The 15,028-nt window shown below is 42.9% G+C and overlaps 1 protein-coding gene and 1 long non-coding RNA gene across 3 annotated transcripts in view; both read left to right on the forward strand.

Moving 5' to 3' along the window:
* The first annotated feature begins 4,435 nt into the window (after positions 1 to 4,435).
* UBE2H (ubiquitin conjugating enzyme E2 H) overlaps positions 4,436 to 15,028 on the forward strand; it is a 99,311-nt gene continuing 88,718 nt past the window's right edge. For both annotated transcript variants that reach the window (XM_084897663.1, XM_084897664.1), the window contains exon 1: positions 4,436 to 4,955. In XM_084897663.1, the coding sequence (XP_084753789.1) occupies positions 4,903 to 4,955 (53 nt within the window). In that variant the 5' untranslated portion in view covers positions 4,436 to 4,902. The remainder of the gene's footprint in view (positions 4,956 to 15,028) is intronic.
* LOC311629524 overlaps positions 5,980 to 15,028 on the forward strand; it is a 53,387-nt gene continuing 44,338 nt past the window's right edge. Inside the window, exons 1-2 of the long non-coding RNA XR_014796216.1 lie at positions 5,980 to 8,704; positions 10,509 to 10,582. This is a non-coding gene — a long non-coding RNA (uncharacterized lncRNA). The remainder of the gene's footprint in view (positions 8,705 to 10,508; positions 10,583 to 15,028) is intronic.

Below are 15,028 nucleotides of genomic sequence, written 5' to 3' on the forward strand. Positions count from 1 at the left end.
ACACTGGTGAGTCAGGCAGGCCGGACAGCTGCTCCCTCGCGGTGCCCCTGGTTGTTCCTGATAAGGAAGAGCGTGGCTCCTGCCAGCGTGCAGCCATGTGCGCGCACATGTAAACAGGCACTCCAGGCCCCGTGTTGTTTTAGAGCACATTGTTGACATTCTGAATGGATGAACATCGGGGAGAAAGGTGAGCACACACTTACTTCGTTCAAGAGCTCCAGGTTTCATAAGCCCCAAACAGGTAAAACCATTCGGTGTCATTTGGCACCATTTGGAGCCATCTCTTGAACCTACCTGGTCAAGGACAGGGTTCAGGAAACCTCACACTCCAGAAAGAGGAGGGCACGGAGGCGGGGCGGGGAGTCGGAAGAGGGAAGATAGATTTATGAAGGAGCAAATGGCAGAAGGCCCGGAGAGAAACAGGCATATCATAAGAATGTGAACATACCTTCAAAAAGAGGAGACATTGACCCTATGATATCTTTAAAAAATACCCCCCCCCCCCAAAACTGGTCATTTATATTCTTAAATATTTTAATATTGTATATATCTTTGTAAATGATTAAACTAGCATTTTCCTTCTGTAAAAAAAAACAAACAAAAAAAACCCCAAAACATGAATGCCATTTTCCTTAAATAATATACAGCATATAAGGAATGGGGCATATGGGGAGTGTTGATATTAATAATACAACAATACCGCCACCAATATTGTATTACACCTTGTAATGAACGCTTCATGTTAACTTTATGAAAAGCAATTTATAGTTTACGAGGGGCTTTTTTGATTTCCTCCATCAACCCACGCAAGTTATGAACCACATTTTACAGATGAGAAAATTGAGGCTCCAGGAGGATATATGCAATTAGCTGAGGCATAATTAACAGCTGGGGAGGGACAGGTTTGTCCTAAGCAACCCAGAGCTACCATGCTCATTAGACACGCTGGGGAGGGTGATTCATTTTCAGTAGCTGCTCAGAGCGCTAAACCTGCACTGCATTTCTAGGCAGAGGGACCCTAACTTCTCCAGTGTTGTCCAAAGCAAGTTTCCCCAACTAACAGTCCTTGGATTAGTTTTGCTTGAATCTTGGATCACAGCAGCATAGCATCTGGGAAGATGAAAGCAGCAGGGGAAACTTCTAGATCCACCCCATGCCCTTCTTTCTCCGTGTCCCATCCTCGACCAATTCTTTCTGTTCTGGAAACAACACCTGTGGGCCCCCTAAGCTTGCCATCTCGCTCTCCAGTGGGGAAGAAGCATCCTTATTTGCATAGGACATGATGGAAGCACAGGAGCCACCTCGACTAGTCAGACAGGTGTTTTGAAAATGCTAATGCCGAAAGCCGTGGTTCTCAAACTTTGGCCTGCATCAGAATCACCTGGGAGCTTGTTAAAGGCATGGATGTCCAACGCCGCCTAGACCTCCTGAATCAGAATCCCAGGGGTGGGGCCTGCTCACCTGTGAACTTGACAAGCTCCCCAGGTGATTCTGAAGTACACCAAAGCATTGTCTCAGCACGGGGGTGGGAGTTACAGGTGAAGGAGAGTGGGGAGCCCAGCTGGGAGAGGAGGCAGCAGCCACAGGAGCCTGAAGAACCTAGAGAACAGTCAGGAACAATTTTCTGCTCCATCCCTATCTTCCTTTAACAAAGAGGTCTTATAAAGGCTTACAAATCCCTTCATTCAGGCATGTCCTTCTTCTGACAGAATTGCCATGTGCAGTACGGAAGACGAATGCACCCCTTTTAGAAGCAGTTAAAATAGCCCATATTTTTCAGAAGGTATAATAGAAAGTACTAGGGACTGAGGGGAGTGAGGAATGTATGAGGAGTTACTGCTTAATAGGAACAGAGTTTCTGTTTGGGGATGATAAAAAGAGTTCTGGAAATGAGTGCTAGTGATGATTGCACATCATAGTGTATGTGTTTAATGCTACTGTACTGTATACTTCAAAACTGTTAGAATCACCGAAGCCTGTTTGGCTCAGTGGTGGAGCGTCGGTCTGCAGACTGAAGGGTCCCAAGTTCGATTCCGGTCAAGGGCATGTACATTGGTTGCGGGCACATCCCCGGTAAGGGGTGTGCAAGAGGCAGCTGGTCGATGTTTCTCTCTCATCGATGTTTCTAGCTCTCTCTCTCTCCCTTCCTCTCTGTAAAAAAATCAATAAAATGTATTTTTAAAAAAACTAAAAAAACAAAAAAAAAAACTGTTAGAATGGCCCTAGCTGGTTTGGCTCAGTGGATAGAGCATGCCTGTGGATTGAAGGGTCCCAGGTTCAATTCAGGTCAAGGAAAGGCACATGCCTGGAATGCAGGCTTGATCTCCAATGGGGGATGTGCAGAAGGCAGCCAATTGAGGATTCTCTCTCATTGATGTTTCTCTCTCTCTCTTCCTCTCCCTTCCTCTTTAAAATCAATAAAGATATATTAAAAAATACAAAAATTAAGATTGTTTAAAAAATTGTTAGAATGGCAAATTTTATGTCATATATATTTAACACACATACACACACACACACACTCACACACACACAAATTAGCCAGTCTTTTTGAGGGATGTAATGACAAGAGCAAACAACATTCAATTTTAGCTGATTGCTGCTGCCTAGATGTATGTACGTGTGCATGTGCATGTGTGTGAGGTTAGTAAGGAAACTGACAAAATAAAAATGGTTCAGCCGAGACTGGTTTGGCTCAGTGGATAGAGCATCAGCCTGCAGACTGAAAGGTCCCAGGTTCAATTCTAGTCAAGGGCATGTACCGTGGTTGCGGGCACATCCCCAGTAGGTGGTGTGCAGGAGGCAGCTGATCGATGTCTCTCTCTCATCGATGTTTCTAACTCTCTATCCCTCTCCTTTCTTCTCTGTAAAAAATCAATAAAATATATATATTTTTAAAAATGGTTCATAGATCCTGGCTGATTATGGTCAGTGGATAGAGTGTTGGCCTGCCAACTGAAGGGTCCAGGGTTCTTTTTCGGTCCAGGGGACAGGCTCCTCCCTGGCCCTGGGCCCTGGTCACGGCTCTTGCAGGTGGCAACCAATCAATGTGTTTCTCTCACATGGATATTTCTCTCTGTCTCTTCCTCTCTCTTCTACGCTAAAAAATAAATAAATAAATAAATATCATTGGGTGAGGATTTAAACAAAAAATGGATTCATAGATAAAAATTTTGAAAATTGATGGCAGTGAAAAGAAAGAGAGAGAGAGGGAGAGAGATGTCTAGAGCACTCTTTCCTTCCCCCTTTGCTTGGTTGACTCCTGGATTCCATATCACTTAATTACTTTTTGGAATGCCTTGAAGTGTCTCTCACACTTCATTGAGCATAAAATCACCTGTGCACCTTGTTAAGCTGCATATTTTAATGCAGTAGGTCTGAGGTAAAGTTCTAGTCTGCATTTCTTTTCATTTATTGATTTGAGAGAGAAAAAAACTATTCAATATGAGAGGGAAACATTGATTGGTTCCGTTCTAAGCATACCCCAACTGGGGATTGAACACACAGCCCAGGTGTGTACCTGGCCAGCTGGGAATTGAACCCACAACCTTGGAATATGAGGATGATGCTTTAACCAGCTGAGCTCCAGGGCCTGGGCCGCCAGCTTGCATTTCTAACAAGTTCCAGGTGATGCTGACACTAGATCCACAGACCATATTGGGAGGGTTGTATAAACTTAGTCAATTCTTAGTTTATCATGATTTCCTTATGTCCAGCAGAGTAATTAGTATACAGTAGGTGCTCAATAAATATTGAATGAATGACAGAGTACTAGGGTTGGTGTAGGAGTTTGGAGAGCAGACTATCTTTGTCCTGAACTACAGCCTATTTAAGGTGTTCCTGTTTCTATCAGTTATTACCTCATACTATGTGGAGTAAAGATGTGAGTGCTGAATTATTTTTGGCTTTGTCACCTTGGTGCCTCAAATCTAATCCTTAAAATAGTGGTTCTATACACATGAAGGGTAATGAACCCTGGTTTGCAAGCTCTGAGGAAGCCTGGCTACAGTCCACAATCTCAGCAAACTAATTCTCTCCATCCAAGGAGGGTGCAGAGTGCAGGGAACCTGCTGGTGTGGTAATCTTCCAGATTTTGGTGCCTTGAGTCATTGCCATCTTGGCCTCCTTAAATCAAATAAACAGACTTTTTAATAGTGTCTGTGAGAAAGGGGTTCGTTACCCTAAAACGCACGAATATAAATATTATTGCTATTATTTACTCTTATCGTTGACGATGCTGGTAATGACACTGGCAGTTGAGCCATTAAGTGTGTGAGGAAGTAGGAGGGGGAGGAGGGGGCAGAGGGCTGTGGAAGGCAGGAGAAAGAGGAACTACATCTCCCAGAATCCCCCTCCCCCCAAGGAAGTCCACGTTGCGGCGGCGGCCCACCCCTTTCGCCCGCGGGACCGCCCCCGCCGATGACGTCACAGAGGTGACGTCACGGCGCCCAGAGCGAGGCCGGGGTAGAGAGGCCGACGGAGCCGGAGTCGCCTGCTGCTGGTCTCCGAGGCTGCTGGGGAGCCGGCGGGAGGGTGAGCGGCGAGCGGACCGGAGAGCCGGAGCGGGCCGGAGGGAGCGTCGCGCGGCGCCGCGGAGCGCCGGGGCCGGGGCCGGGCCGCGGCGGAGCCACCGCCGGAGAGGAGCAGCCCGAGCCGGGCGCCGCGGGGTCCCCACCCCCACTCGGCCGGACCGTGCCCGGTGTTCCCCCGAGCGGGGGGCGCGGCGGCGGCTGACTGGCCCCGACGGGACCGCGGGGGTGTTGCCGCCTCCACCGGGGAGCCGGCGCGGCCGCGGGCTCCTCAGAGCCGGGGCCCGGGGCCCGTGACAGACGGCGGGGGAAGGAAGAGAGGCGGCGGCGGCGGCGGCGGCGGCGCAGGCGACGGGGAGGCAGCGGCGACACCATGTCATCCCCCAGCCCGGGCAAGCGGCGGATGGACACGGACGTGGTCAAGCTGTATCCTTCGTGGAGGGGGGTCCCGGCTGTCGGTAGCGGGCGGCGCGGCGGTGCCCGGGGCACCCCTGAAACCCAACACAAGGGCCCTGGGGCGCTCCAGGCCACTGTCCGGGCTCGCTCCCTCCCCTCCCTGCCCCCAGTGCCTACGGCGGCTCCTTGGCACCTCCCAGGAACCGAGGGCCCTCTCGGCCCCCCCTTTATCTGCAGAACCCCGAAATGTGCGTTGTTCCTCGCTTTGCCTGCAACCCCCCAGTGCCTGTGACTTTGCTCCACGACGTTTGGACTCCCAAGACGGCTTTTTTATTTTTTAATTTTTGCAAGATCGGCTCTCTTCTCCACCAAGCCCACCTCCAGGGTCTCTTTCCTTTTGCTTGCCCTTGATTTAGGAACTCGAGGTAGAAATTCCCGAGAGTGAAGGAAGCCTTTCTCCCTTTTCTTGAGATGCCTCCATTCTCTTCCCCTCACGGTGCTTCTTGAACTGGGGTAACTCAAGTGACCTCCTTTATCCCTAATTCCTTTCTATATTAGGAAGAGAGTAGCCTGCTCACGGCCCCTTCTTGTAAGTGGTCAGGAGCTCTGGGTGTTTTAAATTAGAGACCCCTGTTCATTTTTTCTGGTCCCTCGCAGAACCCCACTTTTTTCTTGACGGTGACAAGGCCTATCCCACCCCTAGTTGGATGTGGGGAGGGCCCCCAGGGCCTCCAGCAAGCCACCCTCCATGTTGTTGTGGCTGTGACAGCTGGGGGGAGGGAGAGAAAGAGGATCTCCTTGACCAAATAGCCCCTGTCCTGGCCACTTAAGCCTACTCCCTCTATGAAGATAAGGTTCCTGGGGGAATCATTGCCAAATGACACCTTTTCTTTTCCTGTTCCCCCTCCCTCCAACTTCCTATACTCTGGAGGCAGAGCAGTGGGAAAGCTGTAGCTGATAAAGAGACCTTCAGGCAGTGGTTTTGGTTGGAGTCCAGACTGATTATTTCATGACAACTAGGGAAAGTCGCGAAGGTTCCTGTGATACATCGAGAACATTTTTGAGGGGTTAATTTAGAGGGGGGGGGGGAGGAAATGAGCCCAGTTTTCTGAACAACGAATCGCTGGGGAGAGGGGGGACACAGGGGTGGGAAGTGTTTAGTGTGTGAAACAGTTAAAAAGTCCTGTCTCCTGCTGCTGATTCTCTCTCACCCCCATCCCCCACCATTTCCCCCTGTTGCAGGGTTTTGTTTATATAACTCAAGTTTGGCTAGATTGTTCAGGTGGATTCCTTCTTTTCCTTTGTTACTGTTTTCGATTGGACATTTTACCTCCGTGTAGCGATCGATGATTGTTGTCAAGTGCTAAGTTATGGAATTCGCTAAAGTTTTAAACAAGTCGTTTTTTGCATTTAGTTTTGGAAGCGGGGGATGGGAGGGAAGTTGTCTGGGGAAGAGATTTTTCTTTCCGTAATCTTTTCAGGAATAAGAAGGTGTTTATCGCCTCACTTAGGAAAACGTGGCTAGAAATTAGGAACAGATAGACTGCTAAGTTTTAGGGTTTCAACTTTGGAGTTTGGGGGAGGTGGGAGTGGAGATTAGAGAGAGGAGCAAGTAATAAAAGTACACATTTCGTTACCAAACATATTTCCAGGCATAAGTGACACTCCATGAGCTGTTTGTGGCTCTGATTGAGTTTTGTAAATGTGTGAATGATAGCAGTGATGTTGGCTTTTCATAAGGTTTCAAGAGAACTTGTAACCATGGCAGTGTGTACATTTCACACAAAGCAGTTTTCGGGTGTTTCTTGTTTTGTTTTGTTTAGAAACTAGGAAATGACATGGTGGCAGATTCTGAGTTATTTTTATCCTGACTTGAGAGTTACTGTCACACCTAATGTAAATTTCTACCTAATGTTTAATTGGGATGGGGGTGGGTGAGAGAAAGCCAGCTGGTTTTGATCAGTGTCAGATTCTCAAATTATATACATATATATTTTTGGAAGACTGAGGGTAAAGGGTGAGGCCTGACTTGACCTGATGCCTTTTCCATACAGTGCCTTTTGTTCATTTAGTAGTTGTGGCATCTAGAATGATTACCGCGTTTAGGAGTCGGGGTGTGGGGGGCGGAGAGGGAGAGGAAAACAGACAAAGAACAGCAGGGTGTCTTTCTTTTTTTTCTTCCCCATAAGTGGCTTGTTCCATAGCTTATTTTTAGTAGAAGATGAAGAAAGGCTAAGATGCACTGGCCTTCTGTTCTTTCCCCACCTTCCTCCTTTCTGACAAAAGAAAGCTGAGGCGCTTTAAAATCATAGATCTCTGAGATAGGACAACCGTCTGGGGATTTAAAAGGCAGAGGTTACCTTTGTTTTGTGTTTATTATTTTCTGGGCTCACAGAGTTTGGAAGTTAAATTTCTCGTTGTTTCCTTTTGTGTGTGTGTGTGTGTGTGTGTGTGTGTGTGTGTGTGTGTCTGTGTGTGTCTTGTGGGGTTGGGTGATTTTGTGGCCTCCTTTCTCTGTTGAATTAGTAGGCCCAAATGGAGCCAGCAGTTTTGGAGCATGGTATATTTAGCAAAAAAATGTAAGGGAAAAAACTGCCCAACCCACTATGAAAATGAGTACAATCGTGTAAAAGGGCCGGGGGTTGAAAATGAAAGATAGAGGAGAGGAAGTAGAAAAGGTCTGAAGGAATGTATGTGCTTGCTTTTTTGCCCCTCAGTGTCCCTTGATGATTTCTCTGGTGTGGAGGCTGATAACTGGTTTCATTGCAATCTCCTGTTTCAGCCCATTTTTGGATGTCTCCTGAGTGTAATTATGCCACCACGATTTACAGCCTCGTAGGGAACCTGTGTAATAGGAAAGTAGTGGGGTGTGGGGGTAGGGAGGGAAGAGGATGTGTAACAAATTGGCCCCTGCCTCCCACCACCTCGCTGGGAGACACAGATTCTGGTGGCTTATAGAGCCGGGGTTTGGTAGGAGAACCGACTCCCAAGTTATGCAGGGAGTGAGTGTTTTGCACCGATTCTGGGCGATTATGTTCTGAAACTCTGACTCATTCATTGTTTCTCTTCTGATCCTTTGCTGAGTGTTGTGCAAACCTCTCCGGGAGCCTAGAAGCTGATGTACATACATGATTTTTGGGCCTTGTTAAGAACGTGTCCGGATCAAGAAACTTGCAGTTAGCCCAACTCCTGTGGCATGGCTGTGAATAGTGTGGCCATTTGTCTGCAAAGTCAGGTAGATCAGTAATCCTGTGCTGTTTCCAGTTTGGCAACCTTTGCGGTTTCCAGCTCAAACCCTGCTGGTTATTTAGATTGTCTGAGAACTGGGACTCTGGTGACCTTAAATCGTGATTTGCCCTAAAGGAATATCAGTTTAAATTCTCCCTGGTGGAGGAACAAACAGCTCAGATTACACGGGTTTCCTTGTTGGTGGGGTTAGACGGCTCACCCTGTTGCACAGCCTGGTGATCCTTTTATCTGTGAACCAGTGGCCCCTGCTGAAGGCTGGAGCTACTTGTTTTGGAAAAGCGTATGCAGGCGAAAGGCCGCAGGCACAGCTCCTCACCACTCATTGGCTGCGCTGTTACTACCCGGAAAAGGAGGGGGGGCGGAGCTTCCACCAAACAGCTGATGGGGTGTGTGGCCAGAAGAGTGTTTACACGCAAAAGAAGTTGGGGCTGGGGAGTTCTTGTGCGTGGTGTTACAGGATCAAGTGCATTTTCAAGGTTTAAAAGGAAGAGAGGAAAGTCTACCCTCATAGAGTGGAAGAAATGTTCAAGGTTAAATCAGAAAAGTAAATGTGATGATAATGGGAATTTGGCATATACTGTACTTGTTAACTGTGAGATTTTGGAACTTATTTTATAATACCAAGAATTTTCAGAGGGAGCGCAGAAGTTTAAAACAGGATATGCTGCTACTTTAGGTATACTTCACTGACTCACGCAGAGATTTAAAAGTATGGTAGAAATGTAAGCTTCCCCTGCAAAAGTGTTAGCGTTCTAGAAAGGGGCAGTGACTTACCCTGAATTCATTGACAGTGTTAGTGAGTCCTGGCTGTCTGCTTTAGGATTCAAAAGCCTTTAATAACAGTTCATCCCCTCACATGTTTGAGTTACCCCTTGATGCCAGGTTTGATGTAAGGTTGCTGGGGTAATTTAGTAGGGAAAAATTCAGTGTGGATAGTCATGACGCTTCTGTAACAAGTCAAACTTTTTTTTTTTTTTTTAAGGTTAACACTGTATATATCTCTCTTCTGAATAATTGTATTTAATTTCAGAATTTACTTTTCAAGGAATAGAAAGGTTAAAATGTGAATTTATGTGATGGGATGTATGGGAATCTGTGTTCCTGTTATTTAAAAGATAGATGTAAAAAAATGGAATTAAGAAACATTAAAATGTGTGGTCATATGTCTTGGACATCAACGTCAGTATTTTGCTGTTAATCAGTAGTTATTCTATTCCTAAGTTAGTAATCTTTGTTACTCTTTGATTTGTGCTCAAAGTGTAGACAATTATGTAATATTTTAACTAGCTCCCGTGTCAGTTGGGAACTTGTGTTTTGCCTTTTATTTCCTTTGGCCTCTATGTTAGTGAGATGATGAGGTGGAAGGTAGAACAGTTTAATGGTCTTTAAGCTCAAAGTTAAGGCTTTGGCAACTTCCAGTGTTCTGAATTTGTCTTCGCTGCCTGGATTTGGTGACAGATGTAACATACTAGTACTTACTTGGGTTAATCGGGTACCTACATGAGTAAGCATTTACAGCTTCAAGACATCTGATTCCTGCAGTGCAGTTCTAGTAAATTACATGCAAGCCTAAATAGTCAGCTTTTGGGGGAGGAGGAGATCTTTTGCACGTGTGACCTGTAAAAGTCCCTTACTCTGTTTGTGGGCATGTGTTAGAAAACCATGGATTGGTTGGTTTCCTAGTGTGTAATTTCCCCAGCACCTTGACCTACATTTATATAGTGTTTATATTTTAGTATCTTCTTCAGTCTTAACAGATTTAATGGTTCCAAGAATCATTTGATTTTTACGTATATAATTCAGACCTGCAAAACAGCTTTTCTTTTCTTTTTTTTAGAAAGGGTGGAGGGGAGGAAGGAGAAGGGGAGGGAAAGAGAGAGAGACATTTATGTGAGACACATGGATTGGTTACCTCCCTTACTTGCCCTGACTGGGGCCACAGGGTGGGGGATCGAGCCTGCAACTGGAGTAGGTGCCCTTGACTGGGAATTGGACCCTCCACCCTTTGGTCTAACCACTGAGAAACCTGGATGGCACAATAGGTTTTCAACTATAGACCCACAATGTACATTTTAATAAAACTTTAATGGAAAAGACTTAGTTGGGTTATACAAGTACTAAAATAATTGCGGAAAATGTAGGTTACAAAAAGGGAAAGAAAATAGTTACCCATAATTCTACCCTTTAGTTAGTGGTTTTCAATTTTCTGGAGGTTTGTTAAAATAGGTTGCTGAGTCCTGCCCCTGGAATTGTCCTATTCACTGGTCTACAGTGTGGCCTGATAACTTGCATTTCTCTTTTTAAAACAAAATATGTTTTATTGATTTTTTACAGAGAAGAAGGGAGAAGGATAGAGAGAAACATCGATCAGCTGTCTCCTGCACACCTCCTGTGTGCCTACAACCAAGGTACATGCCCTTGACCAGACTTGAACCTGGGACCCTTCAGTCTGCAGGTCGATGCTCTTATCTACTGAGCCAAACAGGTTAGGGCAACATTTCTCCCTCTCTCTCTCTCTCTCTCTCTCTCTCTCTCTCTCTCTCTCTCTCTCTCTCTCTCTCTCTCTTTTTAAATATATATATATATATATATATATATATATTTATTTATTTATTTATTTATTTATTTTTATTTTTTATTTTAGAGAGGAAGGGAGAGGGAAAGAGAGATAGAAACATCAATGATGAAAGAGAATCATTGATTGACTGCCTCCTGTATGCCCCCCACTGGGGATTGAGTCCGCAACCTGGGCCTGTGCCCTTGACTAGAATCGAACCCTGGACCTTTCAGTTTGCACGCCACGCTCTATCCACTGAGCAAAACTGTCAGGGCAACTTGCATTTCTAACAAGTTCATTGCTGCTGGTGTAGGGACCACAATGTAATAACTGTTGTCCTTAAATGTTAACATTATGATGATTTTCCCCCCCCATTGACCATTATGATGATTTTTTCATCAATCTTACACACACACACACACACACACACACACACACACCCCACCAGGATATATTTTTCAACCTGTTGCTTATACTGTGTGTGCCATTTTTGCTTAATATTTATGCAATTATTTTTCACAGTTAAAAATATCAGACATAAATGAATAATTGATATGACATTCATTGGTATACTTCTTTGTCATTTTTCTGTGATAAATAAGATTGAAATTAATCTTTTGTGCTTAAATCTTTTTTTAATTTAAATAAAATAGATTATTTCTATTTTCCTGAAATGGTATTCTATATCAAAGAAGGTAAACATTTGAATTAAAATATTTAATTAAATATTTTGGGGCTTTCATTTTATTCTGTTGTGTTTTTGTTGGTGTTATTTTAGCACTGAAGCAGTCAGCCTGATATCGTGATGAAAGATGAGTTCTGATCTCTTTGTTGAAACTTTGTTTTTTTGTGATAATGGTGATCTTCAAATTAGGGATACTTTTATACTTCTTTCTTTTCAGTTTTTATTTTATTGATTTTTAGAGAGAGAAACATTGATTTGTTCCACTTATTGATAATGATATATTCACTAGTTGATTCTTGTATGTGCCCTGATTGCGGTTCAACTCTGTAACCTTGTATATCAGGACGATGCTCTAACCATCTGAGATACCCGGCTGGGGTTCAAGGTTTCTTGGATTATAAACTCTTAGTTGAGGTAATATAAATAGAAAAAATTAGATACAGCATGTGCCTGATTTGTGTTACCTTAGAAGCAATTGGATTACTATTTATATTAGTGAAAATAAATGTAGTTGTTTTGTTTAAATGGTGCCAGTATAACTTTAGTTATCTGGATAGTGCTTTCAATCAGTTGACTTTATATTACATAGATAATTTTTGAAAGATTAATTTTAAATATTAAAAAAATGCAGATAAACATTTTCATTGTAGTGTCTGTCTGTAGAAGGTTGATTTGATAGGAATCATGTTTATAAGAGATCACAAGGTGTTAGATTTGTCTTATGGCATTAGAGAGTACTGCATCTCTGCTCTTTTGCTAGTTATTTATCTAAATCTGTGAATAAATGAGTAAATCTCCTAATTTAGCAACAAAGCTTTGAAACTACATAACCTTTTTTATTTTACTCTATAGGAAAAGAAACTAGTTATTAAAAAAAGTTATTATTTTTTAATATATTTTTTATTGATTTTTTTACAGAGAGGAAGGGAGAGAGAGATAGAGAGCTAGAAATGCCGATGAGAGAGAAACATCCACTAGCTGCCTCTTGCACACGCCCTACTGGGGATGTGCCCGCAACCCATGTACATGCCCTTGGCCGGAATCGAACCTGGGACCGTTCAGTCCGCAGACCGACGCTCGACCACTGAGCCAAACCGGTTTTGGCAAAAGTTATTATTATTAACAAATGGTAACTTATGTACAGCTTTTGGGTCCCACAACCGTCAACTGGTACAGTCGTCCCTCCCTTATCAGCAGGGTGTATGTTCTAAGACTCCCACTGGATGCCTAAAACTGCAGATAGTACTGACCCCTACATATACCATGTTTTTGCCTCTGCATACATACCCTTACCAGCTTCTCTTTGGCTTATCTGAATTGCCAGCATCACTACTCTTGTGCTTAGGGGTATTCATTATTAGTAACATAAGGGTTACTTGAACCCAAGCACTGCAGTACCTTAACAATAGATCTAATAACTAACATGGCCTCTGAATGACTAATGGGTAGGTAGTGTGGACAGCGGGGATATGCTGGACAAAGGGATGATTCACACCTAGGGTGGGATGGAGCGTGACTTCATGAGATTTTGTCATGCTACTCGGAAAGGCATGCTATTTAAAATTTATGGATTATTTCTAGAATTTTCCATTTATTACTTTGACCATGAATAACTGAAACCACGGAAAGGGAAACTGCATAAGGAGGTGGAGTGGTGAACTACTGTACTTGGTTAGATCACTGATCCAAACTAAGGCTCTTACAATGAAAGCATGCCATGATGTAGGTCTTAGATATTTTTTTTTTGGTCTTAGGTATTTTAGATTTTTATTACAAATTATGTTTACATTCAAATGGATGAGCATAGGAGGGAAATGCATTTTAAATGCTTGAGGCTTTTTCTGAGTAAAGGAGTTTTAGCTCTCTTAACTTGGTGGCTGATCTCAATATAGCTTTAGAATATATTTAAGTAAGTATATTAAAATGTAGAACATAATACATGTTTAATAACAGAATCATTGATCTTGGCAACACAGTTTGACTTTATTAGCAACTGTTAGTTTTACCAAGTAATTCATTCAATTCGCCATAGCTACAAAACCCTGTATTTTGTCTTTCAATTCATTTGTATCCTTAGGGATTAAAAACAAAACTTTTTTTTTTTAAAGTCAGATTTGTTTTGTAAGTGGAAGGAGGAGAGGAAGTAGACTTTTGAGTGTGTTCTTTAGTCTAATTATCTGGATGGCTGCCCATTTTTTCCTGGCAGTAAAGAAAAGCAGTTCTTGAATGCTGTCTTTGATTATCAAATGACATATATTTAAGTATACCTGTATTGAGTCATTCATGCTTTTGTGAACACATTTGCTTTTATCTTTTTTTCTGTAAGCTCTTAGGTTAGAATAGTTAGGTACCAGATTCTTTCTGTCTTTAATTAATGTGGCTCTCCTTTGAGATTTAGCTAGGAATTTTATAACATGTAAACCATGATAAATCAAGAAGACTATTGGTGGCTTATAAAGCCTATATTTATCATTTCATATAGTATTTCAAATGTATATGTCTGTTTTCTATTAGTGTTCCTAGCTTATATTTTGACTAATTTCTAGAAATCATGCAAGACAGTTAAATTCACTGGGAGGAAAATATGTAAATAAACCTCTAGGGAGAAGGTATTTCCAGATCCTTTATAGTATCTTACATGCAAGGTTATTAAAAGTAGTAGTGAAGCCAGGTCATTTTTTTTCTAGGAGTTTGAAAATCAGAGAATACTTGGCTTATTTCACTTTGTGCAGCTAGGCAATTGTTTATCAAACTTATACTTATTTATGCTGAAAATGTATAGTAGTTTACAACTTTGCTATATACTTCCTGAATGTAAAACTAGGCTGTGCCTTAGATTTGCTTTAATTTTTAGTGAAGTCAGGCACACTGGAACATGGCACCTGAATTTTGTGTTCTTATATTTTAAAGGCACTGGTCTCTCTTTGTCTATGAAGAATTTGTAAGCTAATATTATACAGTCTAGTCAGTGTTCCTGAGATCAAAAGCTACTAACTATTTTCTTTAAGTCCTCAAGGTAGGAAATCTAGAGATCTCTATCACCCAGTATCTTCCTGTGCTCTTCAGACAGGTGAGAGGGAATAGTAGTCAGTCCCCTGTCCCTGCCGGAGCTCATTCCTGGCATTGAGTTTTGGCCCCTTTGCATCTTACTCTTTTATTAGATAGGATTATAAAGTCAGTTTCACTACTTATTAGTCACTGTTATTATGTGAAAAATATAATTTAAACAGTATAGCCTAATGCCTCAGTTAATCTTGTTTATGAATTCAAGATTCATAAATAAAACAATATCTTAGTAGTTTTTTTAAATTTTTATATTTTATTGATTTTTTTAAAATTTTCTTTATTGATTAAGGTATCACATATTTGTCCTCAACCCCCCATTCCAATCCTCCCCTCCTATTAATGCCCCCACCCCCCCTATTGTCCTTGACCACTGGTTAGGCTCTATGTGTGCACATAAGTCCTTTGGTTGTATTTTATTGATTTTTTTTACAGAGAGGAAGGAAGAGGGATAGAGAGCTAGAAACATCGATCAACTGCCTCTTGCACACCCCCTACTGGGGATGTGCCCACAACCAAGGTACATGCCCTTGACGGGAATTGAACCTG

This window comes from Pipistrellus hanaki (genome assembly GCF_964339955.1).
Source record: "Pipistrellus hanaki genome assembly, chromosome: 10".
NCBI lineage: Eukaryota > Metazoa > Chordata > Mammalia > Chiroptera > Vespertilionidae > Pipistrellus > Pipistrellus hanaki.